Here is a 19,451-nt window from a genome sequence, read left to right on the forward strand (position 1 = left end):
ATTTCCTTCTATCTTTTTGAATACGTAAATTGAGTTCTATTTTAATATTTTATTTTTGGTAGTTTAAATTATGATATCTATATATAAGCCATATTCTGTATCGAATTTTTAAAATAAAATAAAAATAAAAAAATTCTTTATCGAATTTCTTTTGGTATGATTACGTATATATATATACTTTAATTTGAACGAATTATATATATATATATATGTAAAAAAAAATTCCCGGATCAAATTTCTTTTGGACAAATTATATATGTATATATGTGTATATATATTTCATAAGAATTTGTGTTTTTGAACAAGTATAGTCTCAGAAATATATGTATTTTCACACTATATGTTATGTTCAATTTAAGCATAATAGTGATGAAAAGAAAACAAGAAAGAAAATGCTAGAAATATTTTTTTTATTATAAAAGAAAGACAAATCAATTTTTTTCTCTTAATAAAAAAACAAAATAATCTAGAGCTAGCGCCATTAGATTTGAAAGAATACGATTGTATTTTTGCTTAAGAACGATATGATATAATTTTTTTAATTGTTGATGTGTCTAGGTGACGACATAACATGCCACCTAAGATTAAGACCATAAATCTTAGGCCTTAATAAGGTCAAGAATCATTTTCCTTACTTTAACTAGGACATAATTCGCAACATGATTTATTTCAACGGGATCACATTTTAGTCAACGTTTGCACAAAAGACTCCTCCTCCTCATCAAAATGTCTTTTATTTAACAAGCTGTTTTCTAATCCCGTCAAAAAATATTTGCCCCAACACTACACTATCAATCTATAAAGCAATTTGTCTGTGATTAGAATTGGGTTAGAACTACATTCAGACCATAACATGATTCACCGCAAGTGAATCTAAGTTGTATTACTGATCAAAAAAATAAAAAACCGCAAGTTTGTTTTTTCTAGTGTTTTCAGAATACAGTCCACCTTTCAAGAAAAAAAAAAAAAAAAAAAAAAAAACGGTTCCATTGAGCAGATATTTTGTTAAAGGAAGATGCTTCTCCGTCCCAAATCTAAACAATTTTGTTAATTTTGTTAATTGTTATAGCAAACTCATGGGACAGCTTGTAATCTGATGACTATGAGCACTGGAAAAAACTGTACACTGAATATGTCAATGCCAACACAGAAACAACTGTACTAACTGGAGACTTCATGCATACGAGAGTCATATCAAAAAATTGGAACTAATTAATGGATGAGGCTCCAATTAAGTTTCTCTCGAAGGTATCTAGGTATTTCAGTTGGCCTAAACAAACAACCATATGAATCTAATCTCAGACAGCGATCAACCATGCCAACTTAACATCCTGAACATTCTAATTTTGAGAAATGGTAAAGAACTATATTACCCGATCGATCTCATGCTTTTTTCTTCCTCGTAGGCCGGTACGTGGAGGTTAGATAATCATATTAGGATAAATAGAATTAAGGGTAGTTGTATATTACTCGAGTAGGGAAGAAACAGATCAGAGAGAAAAACTGGCAGACCATCCTTTGGTAGCGAAACCCCCTTCCCGGCCACCCCCACCACCACCCCTCTCCCTAGAAAACAAGAAGAAAAATAATAATACAAATAATAAGTAAAAATGGTAGCTAAGAAAGTACTAATATCAAGTATATTTCTCATACTTATTGTGGGGGTGGTCATTGGACTGGTTGCCGTATTCGTTCACAACAATGCGAAGAAGTCCGGACAAGAGAGCCTATCGGAACAAATGAAACTGGTGATCCAAATGTGTAATTACACAGACCACCACACAGAATGTCAGCAATCTCTTAGCCCGGTGGCTCAAAACAGCAGCGCTGGTGTCAAGGACTACATGAAAGCTGCCTTGCTGTCCATCTCCGACCAAGCACAAAACTCCCTCAACATGACAGAGTCTCTCTTGGTTGAGGCCAAAGACGGCACCAGAATCAAGAGGTCCATTGAGGAATGCAATGACCTAATGAAAGAAGCCCGTGACGAGCTACAGGCTTTGGTGTCGTATGTTAATGATGTTGAGTTGGAAACTATGAATGACCGCGCATTGGAGCTCAGAATCTGGATCGGTAGTGTGAATAGCTACGCCGGAACATGCATGGATGTAATTGGAGATGACGACCGTAAGGTTTCAGAGGCGATGAAAGGACCCATATATGACACTACCGCAATCACTGACAACGCTCTGGCCATTATGGGATTTCTAACATCCTTGGCATGTTTGGCGTCAAGCTAAATGAGAATGCAGTCACCGAAAATGGCAGTAACAGCAGGCGGCTTATGGGTGAAATTCTAGAGGAAGATATCCCTAAAGATGAATACCCAAGCTGGATGTCTCGCGCAGACTGCAAGCTTATGGCCAAGCAAGACAATGGCAGGATTATGCCTAATGTTATTGTAGCTCAAGACGGCAGCGGGCAATTCAGAACCATTAACGAGGCACTGAGGGCTTACCCTAAAGGCAACCAAGGGCGCTTCGTTATTTATGTGAAGCAGGGAGTGTACAAGGAGACTGTCATCATCGACAAAACCATGGTGAACATATACATGTATGGTGATGGCCCCAGAGCCACTGTCGTCACCGGTAACAAGGGAGAGGCGAACACCGGAGATAAAATATCTACCAGCGGCACCTTCCAAGTTTACGCTAGTGGATTCATTGGGAGGTCAATGGGATTCACCAACGGCGCCGGTCCGGAAGCAAGACCCGCCGTGGCTCTCCGCACTTCCGGGGACATGATTGGCATCTTCAACTGTAGAATCAGTGGATACCAAGACACCTTGTACATGAACATTGGACGTCAGTTCTTTAGGAATTGCGTCATTTCAGGACATGTTGACTGTATCTTCGGGGATGCTAGGGTGGTCATCCAAAACTCTTTGATCATCGTGAGGAAGTCGTCGATGAAGAACCAGAACCAAGCCTTCATCACTGCTCCAGGACAACAAACCGGACACGAAGTCGGAGCCACCGTGCTGCACAACTGCAGAATCGTGCCGGAAGAAGCACTCTTCCCCACGAGGTTCGCAGTGAGAACATACTTGGGGAGGCCATGGAAAACCTACGCTAGGGCTGCGTTCATAGAGTGCACAATAGCTGACTTCATCAGACCTGAAGGGGTTATCGCATGGGACGGTAACGACTTCAACACTCAACACTCCTTCTTTGGTGAGTTCAAGAACCGCGGACCTGGTGCCAACATAGCCAACAGGGTGAAATGGCCGAAGGGCGGCTTCACCGGCGAGATGGATGGGAATACTGCTGCGAAATTTACCGTTGATTCCATGCTATTACCAGACACATGGTTGAAGATGGCAACTATTCCTTACTTACCTAGCTTCGCACATGCTTAATTAAACCCTACTCTGAGAGAAGAAAAGAACAGATGCGTAGAGATCAATTATATGTGACAACATCGTATTTGTATGACAATGTAAAGTTAATTTATCAACTAAATCACAGGTAATTTGAGTAGGGTTTGTCTATCATACAATAGGGTATGACATACATATTGCAAATGTGTCTAATTGTATGACACATGGGGTTTTTGAAAGGGTAAATGATCATTACATGGTCATTTAGTTGCTTCTTCAATTAATGATAGTCACACGTTTTATAAGGCATGTTATACGATATGATATACATTAATTTCCCTTTAGGTATATACTGATTTGTCACGCATGCATGCACGCTATTTATAGCCTAGTAAACTGTTTGAATCCTTTGCATGAATATCGTGGGGCTTGGCTTCAATTCTGTTTGAACAATTGTTTTCACAATCTAGTTAATCGTTTGATCCTCCCATATTTTTTTTTTAAGGAAATAGAAATATATTGCTCAAACAATGGCCAAAAGGCATTTCACATCATCATATGCCAGACCCCACAAAATATGTCGAGTAGAGACCTAGAGGCACCATGATTGGTACCTTCATTTGTGTACAGATAGGCTCATAAAGATCTTGCAGCAAAATAAGTAAAACCCTCGTTACTTAATCCTTTGAAAACAGTCTACTAGTTCACATCCTGACCCGAAAATTGAGAATATAAATTTATTTTTCTCAGATAAGGACGTGAATAGCTTCGACTTGTCAAAGATAAGAGAACTTTTGACAATTTTGACAAATAAAAGCTATGTGAAAACCTTAGAACTAGAGGTAACTTGGTGAAGGAGAACTTTGTTTCATAAGTCTTGTTCGTACAACAAACTGAAAAGTAAGCTTATAAAATAAGTCTTATTACACAAACATGAATCAAAAACAGTAAGCTAATATTATTCACTCCTCCTCGTAGACTTCAGATTCTTTCTAGACATTATGTCATATCCCACAAGTGTAACATCCGCACAAATTTATAAAAAGATGAGCCAAAAGCTGAGTAGAGGAAATCTCATGTTATTGCAATGTGTATGCACATATTTTAGATTTCAGTTGCTGGTACTCTTGTATTATCCTTAGGTCTCTACTCGACATAGGCAAGATCATATGCCAGACCACATAGGCAAGCCCATGTACCTGTTTCAGCTTTGGTAAAACAGGTTTGACCTAGAGGCATCATCATATGCCAGACCACATAGGCAAGCCCATGTACGAAAATTAGGGTTCTCTAACCCTAATAACAGCTGCTCATACATATAGGAGAAGTGGGAGACGCAAAAGATATCTCTTCTTGTACATGAAATTCAGTCCTCTCTGTCGTAGCTCTGCCTCTCCAAGGATCTCTCCCAATTCAGAAAATCATCCTCCTTGCCATGCTCTAGGACTTCTCCAATAGCGTTACTCTTCTTTGTGCCGAGACTATCCCTTGTTGTTCTCCAAGCGTTCTTGAGATCAAAAAGTGTAATCTATGGTTCAAACTCTTGTTTTTAGGTTTTATATTTGTTATTGTCGAAGTCCCTTAGATGATTTTATGCATTGGAGTTGGATTTTTATTGAGATTTAGTTATTACATGAAATTTTCAGATTTATATGATTGAGTTATTCATGTGTTTATGATGTTTGTTTAACTTAGATCATGCCTACTATTGTGTTAGAAAGTCTATGATTCCGGTTTAATTCAATATGCTAATTCGGCCAAGTTAGCAAAGCCATAGTTTATGCTAAGCCTGTTTCGGTAAGTGTAGATTAACAAGTGGTAAAAATTAGGATTCATATGATATGGGTTTCGATTAAGAACATAGATTGCATGTTAGGTTGTTAAGCCTCTTCCGGTAAACAAATCTAATATGTTTGAGTTCATCTTTTATGCTTAATGATTCATGTAGTTTGTTGTATGGATGCGCTTCGTATTAACATGATACATTGCATGAAATATTCTATGTGTTAGGACTTTTCCAGCGTAGGAGACTTGAGAAGATTATATGGGATGCATGACCTCTTTCGGCTTGTGTTTCGAATTCGTTTCTTGTATATAGTTGGCATGATTCTAAGTTTTGGAAATTGAAACATTGTGATGACTTGATTATGTAGTTTGAAAGGCTCTTTTCCATGTGAAAGAAGATGATCGCTTGTATATATTAGTTTAGGTTTATTTATCTTGCATTTTATGTTAGAAATTATCTCTCAATCCCCCCAATTTAATTGTAAATGTATTTGATTGTATATTTGTAAATAATACTTGTGTTTATTAGTTTTACTAACGCTTGTTTTGTAAGGTACCCTCAATCCCTGGCCCAATACGATACCCTACTTACTCAATGCTGCTAATGATAAGGGTTTATTTGATGCAGGTTTTGCACCCGTCAGACCTCCACTAGTCTCTTTCTTACTCTAACTTTTCTCTTGACTTTCTTTTCTAACTGATGTTCTTGTTATTACTTCAGGTGGAAACCCCTATTTATATTAGGAAAAGTAATCATTAGGTCTATAACTTAGCTTACTTAGATGGATAAACATTTGAATGTAATTTGCTGCCAACTATGTCTATAAAAATCAGCTGAAGTTTATCTTTATGTGCCAGTAGTTGCTTGGTACTTGGTGCCCAAGTTTTAAGCTGCTCATTCAGTAGCTACATGCAACACACAAGCAAAAGTGTGGCTGCAAACTTTGGTATGAAATAGGAAGTGTAAAACTTGTGTAAAACACACTAAGCTCATAGGTGAATTAATCCAATGTGTAATTATCATTCTTTCTTTCTAATTTGCTGATGTTTAAATGTTACAGGTTCTAGCTAACAACAGACAAGGGAAAGAAGGTAAGACTTGCTGAAAATTTTGCTAAGATGTAAAGGCAGCAATACTCAAGAAAATCATGAAGCACAAGTTAAAAATAAATAAATAAAGCACATGATCTAATATAGTTTTTAAGAAAACATGTACTAATGTCAAGTTTACAATACTTTGCAGCTATATGTGTTTTTGTTAAGCTATAGACTACTGCCAAACAAATAAACGCTACTTTTTTTTCTTTTTAGTAAAGATGATGTATACTAGGTCTATTTGATACTTTGTAACACAAACATGAACTATAAAACATTCCATTTATATTAAGTCTTATTAGTTTTTTCTAATTCTCATTTAGTTGAAAGTTCTAAGAGAACTTTTACTTTCTTTACTAAAGCGAAAGGTACTCACACACACATATAACTTAGATAAATTATTTAAAGTAATTCCGGGATTTCACAACTAGCTAGCTGCATAAGACCTCAATTAGTGTACACTTAGCAAACCTGAAATCAAGCAACTACATTCTATTTAACGCTTAAGCTACAAAACCTGATATCTACGTACATCGCAGCATTGCCCTTAATACCAGGGCTAACCAACACATCATCAACAACAACAATAAGGTAATTGAATAGGCAAGTCTAAATGAATCAGGCCCAGCTTTAAAAACCTCATAAGTCATCCTTCTAGCTTGATAGCCTAACAAGTAAAGGCCATAACTTTTTGGTCCAACCACGACCTCCGACCCAGAAAACACCAAAGCCACAGGAAATTAATCCCTGCACATGACACCCAACAACATACCAATTTCTACCAACTGCCACCGATTTCAACACGACACCATCCCTGATCTCAGCCACAACAACAGTTCTAGGCTCGACAACCTCTCTCATCCCGCTAAGAATTGTGCCACAAGAGATCCGAATAGTCCAAAACCCAGCCACATCGTACCACGGCCTCGTCAACAGTGCAGAGGACTTCACCACCATCTATGATGCCCAGATCCGATCGTCCACTCCAAGACCTACTCCTCCTAAAAGGATGGAGAAACCAGGCGATTCTTCACCCCCACCCAAATCACATCGACGATTGGACAAATCCGGCTATATATACAGCGCCTTTCCACTAAATGATCCCTTATTATGACTTATTTGAGGGATGGAGAATTAGGTTTAGGGTTTAGGGAAGCAAATTCTTTGGTTCATCAGTTAGCTAGACATGCTTTGCTTTCAGGTGCTCAATTTTCTTGTAATGGGAATATCCTTCTAGGACTGGCACCCTTGGTTTGTACTGCTTAATTTCTTAAGCTTATGAATGTATTGTCTTCCTTCTTAAAAAGAAAAAAAAAAAAAAAAAGGTGCAGACACTACTAGAATAAAGAACTTGTGATGAAAACACAGCGAGGAAAACATTTCCGTCACCTAGGTAAGCAGTTAGGCGTCGAAAACTTCATTCGTCGCTTAAAATAACTTAGGTGACGAACTAAATAATGGTTCGTCGCCTTAGATTACCAAGGAGACAAAAGAAGGACTCCTACTATTTTCGTCGCCTTAGTAGATATTTAGGCGACGAAGATGGTTTCACCGCCTAAACTATGAACCACTTAGGTGACAAACATATTATTTCGCCGCATAAGTTTATCTAAGGCGATGAAAGTGGTTACTCATTTTCCCACTTTCATCGCCTAAGTAAACTCACTTTATAATCTCCATTCAGTTTCCAGATCTGAAATAGATGGGAAAAAAGGGGAACTTGACAAGATAGCCATGTCTTGTTGTCATTAACTGATTTCTCTCGTTCTGATTTAAATAATTTATGTAGACAATTTTTATCTTGATGTAATATAACTACTATTATGTATTTTTATTTGGAACATATATATTTATGTTTTTCCAATGATCACTTCATTTATGTTTTTATTTGGTATAACTTTTTTAATAGGTGACATGCAAGTGTATATCTTAATTTGTGAACCAACTATATATAGGAATCAATATTTTCAAAAATCTTGTGAAATAGGATATGATCGGTATGATGAAATACGGCTATGGTTGAAAAATCACATAGTTCTGGTAAACTTTGGTCCCCGATAGAAGCGGTCAACCCCATTTACGCTTATGCTTCCCTATGGGGAGCCTTATCGTCAGGAGGTGAATGTCCCTAAATTTTTACATAGGTGGTTAGATCTCATCAATGTGAGAGTTTTGTGTGTGGAAGAATCAACCAAACTAGGCCATATAGGGGTATGTAAGAGCGTTTTCATGTATTAAGTGGCGTTGGTTTATGTTTGATCGTGTGGATCGAGATCAAAACCTTATCGAAAACAGGTGATTTTTTTTCCATAGCCGTATTGAAGTATATTGATCATATCATACGGTTGAATTTTCATTTTGTGAAATTTATCCATCGGAACCACAATATGTCTACTAATGTAGTATAACTTGTTTAGTAGATTATATGTAAGTGTACATATTTGTGAACCAACTATATATAGGAAGTAATATTTTCAAAAATCTTGTGAAATAAGATATGATCGGTATGATGAAATACGGCTATGGTTGAAAAATCACATATTTTCGGTAACGTTTGGTCCCCGATAGAAACGGTCAACCCCGTATACGCTTATGTTTCTATATGGGGAGCCTTATCGTCGGGAGGTGAATGTCACTAAATTTTTACATAGGTGGTTAGATCTCATCAATGTGAGAGTTTTGTGTGTGGAAGAATTAACCAAACTAGGCCATATAGGGGTATGTAAGAGCTTTTTCATGTAATAAGTGGTGTTGGTTTAGGTTTGACCGTGTGGATCGAGACCAAAACTTTATCGAAAACAGGTGAATTTTGTTTCATAGCCGTATTTAAGTATACTGATCATATCATACGGTTGATTTTCATTTTGTGAAATTTAGCCATCGGAACCACAACGTGCCTACTAATGTAGTTTAACTTGTTTAGTAGAATAAAAAATTTGGTCTACTTCAGCGGTGAAATACTTCACCTTCGTTGCCTAAGTCTTTAAATTGGGCGGTAGCGTTTTGCGCTCAAAATTTGGCCCAAAATTTAGACCCATTTTATAAAACTAGTTTGGGCTGCTAGGGGACAAAATTTTCGTGTGATGGTCACCTAGTGTAGATTACTAAACCAAAAACTCACCCAAAATCCCTTGGTGTCGACAAACGTCTCCCGATTTTCTTCCTCTGCTATCGAACCTTGCAAACCCTCCCAATCCCTAATCGATCTCCACCCTCATCTCTCCTCCCATCTGCGCCTCTCTCTCATCTCTTCTCCCATCTGCGCCTCTCTCTCATCTCTTCTCCCATCTGCGCCTCTCTCTCATCTCTCCTCTGTATTCAATCTCCACGTACCCTCAGACTCTCCTGAGTCTCTTCTCATCTGTGCCTCTCTCTCATCCCACCACAAACCTAAATCGATCCATAAGAAGGTGAGGGTTTATGATTTTTTTTTTTTCTAGTTGCTTTTAGGGTTTCAAACTCAAAATTCCCAAGAAGTAGCTTTGGGTTTGTAAATACTTTGGTGGATTTTGGGTTTCTGAAATTGGATTTTGGATTTTGTAGGTTGAGGCTGAGGAGCAGCCTGATATTTTCGTGGCTTTTTTGGCCGCTGCTGTTCCCTTCTTTGCAACAAGATCAATGTATAAACATATATCCTAGGATTTTAGTTATAGAAACATATTTTCTTGTTTCATGATAATTGTGATTTTGTGATGATTGAGTGAAGCTGAGGCTGTAGTGCCTTAGGTGACTGTGACTAAAGCGGTGGTGGTGGTGTGTGTGTGTGGCGGGGGGCGGGGGGTGTTTTCTGGATGGTTTATGAAACTGAATATAGTAGCACACTTTACTTGTAATTGTAGCAATCTAGAAAGTGATTATGACTATGTGTGTAGTCTCTTGTATTTTGCTCCTAGCAATTGTATACATGATCCTCTTGCATCTACTATGGTTTCTCTCTTGAGGTAGACTGTTAAATGATGCACTTTGCACCTGGCGATAGTATATTTGATATCATGCCATGAGTCATATTTGGTTTCAGGTAGTTTATAATAAACTAACTACTACAGGATACAGTAAGATTTTACGTATGAGGAGGTGATAGATAGACACTCTATACCAGATCTCTTGGTTGAACAGAGTGATTATGTTTGTAGATTGTAAGCAAACAAGTTTGGAAACTTGTATACTAAATTATAGAAGGAAATGTGGTAGAACTTATTGCTTATAAGGCTACCTGTAGAAGGATGTGCAACTGATGATTAGCAGAGGATAGGTGCACAATCAGCTCATGTTGTATGCGTATTCTGACGATAGTGTCTCATATATTACGATTCCCTCCCAGTGAATGCATCTTCATATCTCTTCACATTTAGTTTATTTTTGTCATTTCTCCTAATGTGAATATATATATATATATATATATATATTTATTTATTTATATTGTGACAGTAAGTGTACATGAGCAGCACCCATGTTTTCAATGATATTTATTCAACTCTTTGATTTATGTATAGTGTTAATAAAGGAAGGCAGAAGTGGCATACCAGAAAATCATTATGATCTTAGAATGTTATGTGTTATTACTTTCGTGTTATAAATGTACATTCTTTCTTCCTTAATTTGTGTTGCTTTTCCTCCCACTGTAGTCTCAACATTATTTATTTGACATGACAATCTTGCAGCCGTAGCAAGAAAGAGGCCAATTCACTATGGCACCGTTGTCTCTGCACTATTTGATGTATATTATTTTGATTTGGTTGGTGAACAGAACAAAAAAGTACGAGTGACCAGGTTTTTGATATTGTTGGTGTCAATAGGGTTTAATGTTAATAATAAGGATTAATTTCAATTTACCCCCATCAACTTTAGGTCGATCATCATGTTAGTTCATTTTCTTTCAATTTCATCAAAAACACTCATCGACTTCCAATTTTCATCAGCCATGTCCAAACATTCGTTTTCCATCTAATTCCCCCATCATGTGATGACTTGCATTAAGAAGAAAATCAAATTTGAAGTCGCTAGACCCACAGAAAAAGGGCAAAATAGACAAATTGCATTCAATCTCACCAAAATAACTAAGGTTAGGGATTGTGATGGGAACGAATATGTGAATCAATATGGGGGGAAAATGGTCAAAAAGGTTATTTTTTTTCGGAATTTAACTTTTTTCTTGATGTCATGTCATCACTTGATGGAGAAATTAGATGGAAAACGAAGGTTTGGACACGGGTGATGAAGATTGGGAGTCGAGATATGTTTTTGATGAAATTAAAAGAAGAAGGATTAGATGATGATTGACCTAAAATTGATGGAGGTAAACTGAAATTAGTCCTAATAATAAAGTCATGATGTGTTCTAAGCTGTGGATGGGATGTGAAACTAAAAATTATGATGTAGGTGTCTTAGTATAAGGTTGTAAGATAGCATCATCATGATATTTATGACTTTGTTATCAATCAAGTTCTAATACAATGCAGGCCTTGTTTAAATTTTTGATACCATGTAAAATTGATCTCATTTGGCTAGGAACCATATGCCGCCACTCTTGAAGAGGAAGTCAAGGCAGGAGGCCTTTAAACGTTGCTATGAGCAGGCTGTTTAGCAACTTGGACCAAGGCCAGCCAATCCACCAACTGTGGCTGCTCCTCCCTTGGAATCGTTACCTACTCTGGCTCCCCCAATAATCAGGACTGCCGATCCTCCCCCTAATGCACCGACACCCCCCGAGTGTGAAGGTCCTTTGATCAGCGCAAGGCGGGCTTTTCCAAAGGAGGGTTCTGAAAATGGTAAAAGTTTCATGATTCCTTTTATATGTTTTTACAAGACCGTTATTTTATAATTGTTGTCGGTGCTTGGCAGATCCATCCAAGAGGAGGCACAAAATGCTCAGGAAGAGGCACAACAAGCCCGGGAGCAGGCCAGAGTAGCCCAGGAGAAGATCCTTGATTATGAGCGCCGTATACAAATGTTGGAGAAGTATGTGCAGTCGCAGCCGAGCGGACAAGAAGGCCAACAACTTGAGGTTGATGGTTGAAGCTAGGTCCATGGCTTTTTGCTTTTGTGGAACCCTTGATATTTGCCTCTTCTTTTGTTAAACATTGTCTATATAGGACTATATATAAGAGGTTAGGTTATTAGGGAGGGTTTAAACTATGAACTTTGAATTTGCTCTTTTGTTTGTATATATATACCTCCTAGAGGTTAGGTTCAGTAGTTTTTGATTTTGATTTGCACCACAGGTTTTTAACTTGGAATGTGAACTTGAAAATATGCACACATAATTACTGTGTGCATATCGGTGATAATTAGATTTTTAATAATATATAATTATAATTTAAAAGCATATATATAAAATGTTGAATTAAGTCTTATGCGGCGAAAAATGAGAAACCGTCGCCGGGGTTGGATCCTCGCCTTAAACATAGCGACGATTAATAAATAGTCGAGTAAAAGGAAACTAAGGCGACTATAATTTTCTTTCGTCACCAATTGTTGGAGACAATAATTTTGACGCCTAAATGTGTTAGTGTTCCTCACCTTAGACTTATGCGACGATGAATAAATAGTCGCCTAAGTATCAATTTAGGTGACCATTATTTTTTATTCGTCACCTAAGTTCTTATGGGTCCATACTCATGCGACGACTGTTTCGTCGCGTGAGAACTTAGGTGACGAATGAGCATTTAGGCAACGAAACTTGTTTGTCACTAAGTCCTTTATTCTAGTAGTGAGATTCTATTTTCCATTATATAATTAGGTCAAATAAAGAGTCTTTTTGTTGTTGTTGTGGAATGAAGGGCTGATACGGCTGCTCTCAAGCCTCTAGTAATGAAACTGTTGAATACAAAGGAGACAGACGTTTAGTCTAAACGCCTGGTTACAAAGACCTGAAATATAAAGAATTTTCTCTTTATCTGCCGGTGGACTTCATAATTCTTGTCTATGGCTTATTGCTTGTGCGGATCCGTTGCTTGTGATAGCTTTATACCTCTCTCGAGTGGGGAAGGAAAAGAGAAGTAAACCAATTCAACACTCTACTCATCTTTTCTTTGCATTCCCCCTTCCTAGCTAGTAAACCAATCCGACCAACCACTTACGAAAAACATAATTCTCGTTCTTGGCAGTTGAAAAACAACAAATTAAAACTGACCTTTCTGTACTAGGTATGATGAGTGTACCACTAATCATCAAGCCCCCACAAACACAAGTGGATTTCGTTAATATGTTATCCCTTAACCCTAAACTAATTAAGATAACATTATCATGATTCATATCTCTAATTTTCTAACAAAACATGCTAAGAGGTCGTCTCCACTTGACAGAACGAGAGATAGACACCTCCCTTTCTTATTTCAAATCTTCGGACTTCCATACAATATGGAATAACATTTTCCCACATAAATCCTGCCTCTCATTCTATATGATTTATCTCACTCGAGTATTTTTGATCCATATTTTCTCATTCTTCTGCAAGGCAAATTTGTGAATGAAGTCATTTAATTAACCTCTTGACACTAGACACTAGGAATCCTATTTCTCATGAGGTTTTCTTATGCCTTACCATAATATGTTCATTCATGGGGATCTTTAGAATCTTGTCTGGTAATTTTCTTCATAGCTAAATTTGTGAAAGAGATTTTTCAAGTAGTTTTTTTTTTTTTTTTTTTTTTTTTTTTTATTAATTTTTTTAATTTTTTTTTTAGAGAATAATTTAACATGTGATGATCAGAAAGATATGGTGCAAAATGCAAATCCTTTGGGTCCTAATCTGTCTGGACTGAAGGGGACAGGTTAACATATCTAACATTACCCTAAATGTAAGGTCACACTAGATTTTCACTTTTCTTCATGTGCTTACCTAATAAACGTATTCAATCCTTCAATTTGATAAATAAAGGGAAACATCTCCTTTACCTTAGTCATTCAGTTTTATCTTACCCATTTAAAAGTCCTTGAAAGTGACCCCATTTCTGAATGCTTGGACATCATGAACAAAGAAAGATGAGGTCTAATCCCTATCACACAAGTCTCTTTCTTTTCTTGCAAGGCAGAAACGCAAGCAATTATTTGAGCCCTTCTAGTGTTTGTTTAATATTTGAGAATATAATGTGATGCCGTAGTTGGGGATCTAACACCGATTGGAACCCAACCCAGTGCCAGAATAGGAAACCACAAAACATAAACAAATTTGGAGATTCTTTGGTCTAGCAAGAAATGGTTAGTGAAAGTCTTGGTTTTGTCTGTTTTTGATCATTGCTTTCCAATTTTGTTCCCAAATGGATTAAATCTCTTCTCTTCTTTTAGATATGCTTCATTTGGCTCAGGAGCTGATACAAATATAGAATCAGAAGGCTTTGTTGCCCATGACAGATACCTGGTCAGGAACCAAACTGAGACAAACTACAAGGTTTTAGAAAACAAAAGAATCCTACCCAATTTATTCTTCCTTCTACTTCAATGGCTTCTAGAGTGTAAATGTTTTGCTGGGCCATCCTTATTTTTCTACAAGTTGATTAAGAAGAGGAGTTTGTTTTCTGATTTGGTTGTGCTGAGATGGAGGTGAGTATGAATGTTTTTCCAAAGGTGTTGTGTGGGTGGAGTTGGGAGGAGAACAAGTTGTTTGAGCTTGCTTTGGCTGTGGTTGATGAGCAAGACCCACAGCGCTGGGAAATAGTTGCAGCCTTGGTTGGAGGGCAAAAGAGTGCAGAGGATGTGCATAAACATTATGTCATTCTTTTGGAGGATTTGAAGGTCATAGAGTCTGGTAATTTGGATCACAAACTTGGTGGAGTTGGAGAGGCCCAGAAACACAATTATGTTCAAGTGGACTCTACTCAATCCCTGTGCTGGACTGATGAAAACAACAAGTATGTAACTTCTTTTTTACTCATCAATTCGGTAAAGTAGCTTTTGTTATCAGAAGTACAAGTTAATGGGGTTTCTTGCATTCTTTCTTTATGTCCTTCATGATCCAGATGACATATATTGACCCTATACTACTCTATTGTTTACAATTGCATCTGTGTTGGTTTGAGTTTGTTACCTGCAGAGATCCCACATAGACTTGCCTTTTCATTATAGCCAAAGATGTTTCAGTTTTGAAAGGCTTCACTTAATTCTAGTGTGCTAAGGGCCAACAGCTCAACTCATTTGTAGTGCAAAAGCTCAATCTGCACTATAAGTCTTTATCTACACTTTACTCAACTATATTAGTTTAGAAGTAGATTGATCTGGCTTTTCATTCTACATAATCTGTCTGCTCAAGAATCTTCAGGTGGAAAGCTTTGTAAAAGCCTCCAGTCAAGAAAAGACTGAACTTCTAACTTTAGCTCTATGAGCTACAAGACAAAAAAAATCATATAACATACAACTTAATTACCAAGTGGAAAATTGTATATTATTGATCTCTAGATTATATCTCCATATTTGTTTCTTGAAACATTGGTTACACACACACATGGATGAGGAGTTATCAATCATGCATGCTGGTATTACTGTAGAAATGAACAAGGTAATTTACCACTTTATACTTAAAGAGAGAAAAAAAGAAGAAGCTTTTATTAGATCATCTTTTGTAATTTTGGACACTTTGAGGAGAACTCCATCCTATTAGATGTCTAGCTAGTGTGCTTTGCATACATCGTCGGACACTATTTATCACTATTTGTAACAGCTGACAGAATAAGAATTTCTTCAACCAGTTTCATTGGCTGACACTATTTGTAACCAGTTTTTCTAATATTCGGAAAATGTTATGTAACAGTTTGCTGGTTCAGTTGAACTTGAACTGATCTGTATATTGGAGGGCCAATCGTTATTTTCCATTGAAGCTGCCTCGTTCAAGCACATCTTCTTGTAGCAACAAAATAGCTTGAAGTAAAGCTGCTGGTCATAGCAAATGTAAGAATTTGAAAGCTTCTGTCAGCATCTTGGAGATATCACCTTTCTCATCTTGTAGTGAACATGTTGTAAGTAAATTAATGTCAGATAGACTGATCCTAAGTTTCGCTCTCCGATTCATAAATTCAATGTCACTTGGCTGTTTATCATCTTAATTATTTGATCAAGTTCAGAATTTTACAGCTGTGATCTCCTTTGCCTTGAATGTGATTTCGAAGAAATAAGATGTCTGAGTACAGACTTCAATGTAGAACGTTACATTTGTTTTTGGTCAGCATACATATCGCAAGCTTTTCTGGATAATTCTGTTCTCTGAATGAAATTACAGATCAAGTATAGATTACAAAAGAACATAGCCTGCAGATGTGTATTGAGTTCAAAAGCATGTAGAAGAAACTACTGAAATGATCAAATGACAGAAATGTATATTTTACAATGCCTAATCTTGAATCTTATGTTGCTACATGTAAGCCAGGCTATCAAATCCTGATAAGGTCTTGACCAATTCCCATTTTAAAGACAGACGATTGTGGTTGGAAATTGGACCTTCATGATTTCATCATCCAATGAATCAATGATACTTTTCCAGATCCATCTGCTGTTAGACTGTTAATGTGCATGCTTTCGAATCTTGATCAGTCAATTGCATAGCTTGGAATTGGAATGGTGGAAACTAGGAGCATACAAGTTATTGTATATATTCCCATAACTATATATAAATGGTTCCATATGTATGTATAATCATGATCAAATCTGATGAGAATCATCAAGTAAGATTATAATATCATAAAATTAATGAATACAGCACAAGTATAATGTAGTCATGTGGACATTGCATCATGTAGAATCTGACACCTCAATTTAAATTTAAAACAAGAATATATCATCTATACATGTTCAGCAACCTGGTTCATTAGCAGCAGTATTCTATCATGTCCAAAAAAACAGAAGTAGCTTATATTATATCATCATTATCATAACAGACTATCTGGCAAGAGAACATTTCCGGGTTTAAAACTAATGGGATGAGTACGTAAAAGAGGTTAAGAAAATCCAGAGGAGTCAAAGCCAGGGAAGAGGCAGTGCATGAGTGGAGCCACAACAGCTTGACTGTTCTGTTGGGAACTCCATCCATGCTCTACCTCGTCCCTGTCTTATTTATCATCACTCTCTTTCAATCCTCTCAGTTCTCACCCCTAAGATGAACTAGTAATGTGAAACTCTACCTGACCTCCAACAGAATCAGCTGCTCCGATCGAGAATAGTACTCACCGGTCGACTTGCCTATCTGCTTTGGTTATGTCAAGCCTGATTGATCTAAAACTGAATTGTGGGTATCATCTGTTCCTTGCTCATCTATGTATATACACCAGATTAGCCAAGTGCAGTGACAAAGTACAAACATGTACTATATCCAAATTCAATTTCAGGACCTAGAAATATACGTTGTACTGCTTCTTCTACATGTGTACTACTAACTGAAATTTTTGGTGAAGGGTGAAGAATGAAGAAGATAACTGGACGTGATGTACTACATTATTGTACTAGCTAGTATTACGTACCACTAACAACCTCCTCATTTCTATCAATAATGGCTATGTATAATCAAAGGGAAAGAAATTCATACGACATTTATTAAATTCAGTTTTACCCTGGGTTAACTTCATTTCATTTCAGTATTTGTTCTCTCAATTTTAAAAATGGATTAATTTTAGTTTACCCTCGAGATTTGGGGTTGACATCGTTTCACCCCTCATACTTTTAATTTTAAAAATTTACCTCCTAAAGTTTTAAATTTTCATAAATCATGCCCAATTGCTGAAATTCCATCTAATTCAGACATCAATTTTAACTTCATAACTCACTAAAAACGCTAAAATAGTCGTATAACAACATAAATCGCCTTTTAAGACTTTTTTTTTCTAAGATTTCATGCTAGTATTTAACCTCCAAATTAGACGGAATTTTAACAACTGGGCATGATTTATGAAAATCAGAAATTTTAAGGGGTAAATTTTCAAAATTAAAAGTATCGGGTTGAAACGATATCAACCCCAAACCTCAGAAGGGTAAATTGAAATTAATCATTTAAAAATTTACCCCCCGAATTTTCTAATTTTCATCATTCACTACCAGGACAAGCACTATAGCCGACGAAAAAGTTTCGTCGGCCTGTTAGCTTAATTCGTCCGCTAAGATATTAGCCGACGAGCCTTCGTTGGCTATGGTTTCGTCGGGAAAGAGTCGTCGGCGATAACTTTAGCCGACGAAACTAGAAGACGTCGTCGGCTATTGTCTCAGAATTTAGCCGACGAATATCTTAAATGTTTCGTCGACCATAGTCTGAGACTTTAGCCGACGAAACATTTAAGATATTCGTCGGCTAAAGTATGTAATAAAAAATTTTAAAATAACTATAGCCGACGAAATATAGTTTGTTTCGTCGGCTTTAGAAGGGTTTAGCCGACGAAACATGCCATAATTCGTCGGCTAAACCTTATAAAAAAAATTAAAATACTATAGTCGACGAATATCTTACATGTTTCGTCGTCTATAAGTCCATTCCAAGTAAAAAAAAAAAAAACCCTAAATTTCTAAATTACCATTCCAAGCAAGCTGCAAAATACACCAAAACAATTCCATATAACCAACAACAAGCACATAAAACTATATAATTAATCAACTACATAAAATCTAGATTGTCTAAATCAATATCCGATTCTGGGGGCTGTTGCGGAGGAGGTTGCGGCGGCTGAGGTAGCGGTATAAGCGTAGGCATGGGCGGAGCCGGAAGTCCCTGAAGCTGGGCAGCTGTAAACTCCTGCAAGTACTTGAACATCTGCTGCTGCTGGGCCTGCTGGGTGGCATATACCGCGGCAGTATAGGCTATCTGGGCGGCGTGAGCGGCAGCCTGAGTAGCTTGCTGTTCCCGTAGTCTCTCAACTTCCGACTCTAGCCGAGTCGTCCTGCTGCTGGTCGAGGCTGCCTTTCGTTGAAATCCTGGAGTGGTCTTCATGACCCCCTCGCCCTTGTTTCCTAGACCCCAGTAGTAGAAGTTGTTTTCTCGCGGTGGGAAGGCTGTACCCATGATCCTCGCCCCAACCCTCGGATCCGAAGTGTCGATCCGAGACATCGCTTCGGACATCTCTTCCTCCTGCGTGTCCGGCCATGCCTCCCTCACTATAGCACTCATCACCTCGTCACTAGCCTCCCTCACCTTCGCCTAATTGGATAGGAAAAAAATGATTAATTAACATTTTGACATATATATAAGTAAAATTAAAAATTTAAAAACGTAAGATGACTTACAATATCCTCCTAGGCGTCAAGATATGTCTTCTCGTACGTATAGACGTACCGGTTGACTTCT

General features: G+C 37.3%; 3 protein-coding genes across 4 annotated transcripts; all 3 read left to right on the forward strand.

The window, feature by feature from the left end:
• The first annotated feature begins 1,610 nt into the window (after positions 1-1,610).
• On the forward strand, positions 1,611-3,358 carry LOC101299906 (pectinesterase 4-like). Its single transcript, XM_004289387.1, has 2 exons — positions 1,611-2,132; positions 2,237-3,358. Exons 1-2 carry the CDS (start codon positions 1,611-1,613, stop codon positions 3,356-3,358), a joined length of 1,644 nt encoding a protein of 547 aa, XP_004289435.1.
• Positions 3,359-8,801: 5,443 nt separating this feature from the next.
• On the forward strand, positions 8,802-11,950 carry LOC101300189. Its single transcript, XM_004289388.1, has 4 exons — positions 8,802-8,824; positions 9,300-9,609; positions 9,743-9,819; positions 11,708-11,950. The coding sequence occupies exons 1-4, from the start codon at positions 8,802-8,804 to the stop codon at positions 11,781-11,783; spliced, it is 486 nt and encodes a 161-aa protein (XP_004289436.1). The 3' UTR covers positions 11,784-11,950.
• Positions 11,951-14,289: 2,339 nt separating this feature from the next.
• Positions 14,290-16,234, forward strand: LOC101300666 (protein RADIALIS-like 3-like). 2 transcript variants are annotated; one of them, XM_004288329.1, is made up of 3 exons: positions 14,290-14,398; positions 14,486-15,048; positions 15,945-16,234. In XM_004288329.1, exons 2-3 carry the CDS (start codon positions 14,735-14,737, stop codon positions 15,970-15,972), a joined length of 342 nt encoding a protein of 113 aa, XP_004288377.1. In that variant the 5' UTR covers positions 14,290-14,398; positions 14,486-14,734; the 3' UTR covers positions 15,973-16,234. The 2 variants fall into 2 exon arrangements, with proteins under 2 accessions (XP_004288377.1, XP_004288376.1); XM_004288328.1 differs by having other exon boundaries at positions 14,340-15,052.
• The last annotated feature ends 3,217 nt before the right edge of the window (positions 16,235-19,451 follow it).

Source organism: Fragaria vesca, linkage group LG1, assembly GCF_000184155.1.
Source record: "Fragaria vesca subsp. vesca linkage group LG1, FraVesHawaii_1.0, whole genome shotgun sequence".
Classification (NCBI taxonomy): Eukaryota; Viridiplantae; Streptophyta; class Magnoliopsida; order Rosales; family Rosaceae; genus Fragaria; species Fragaria vesca.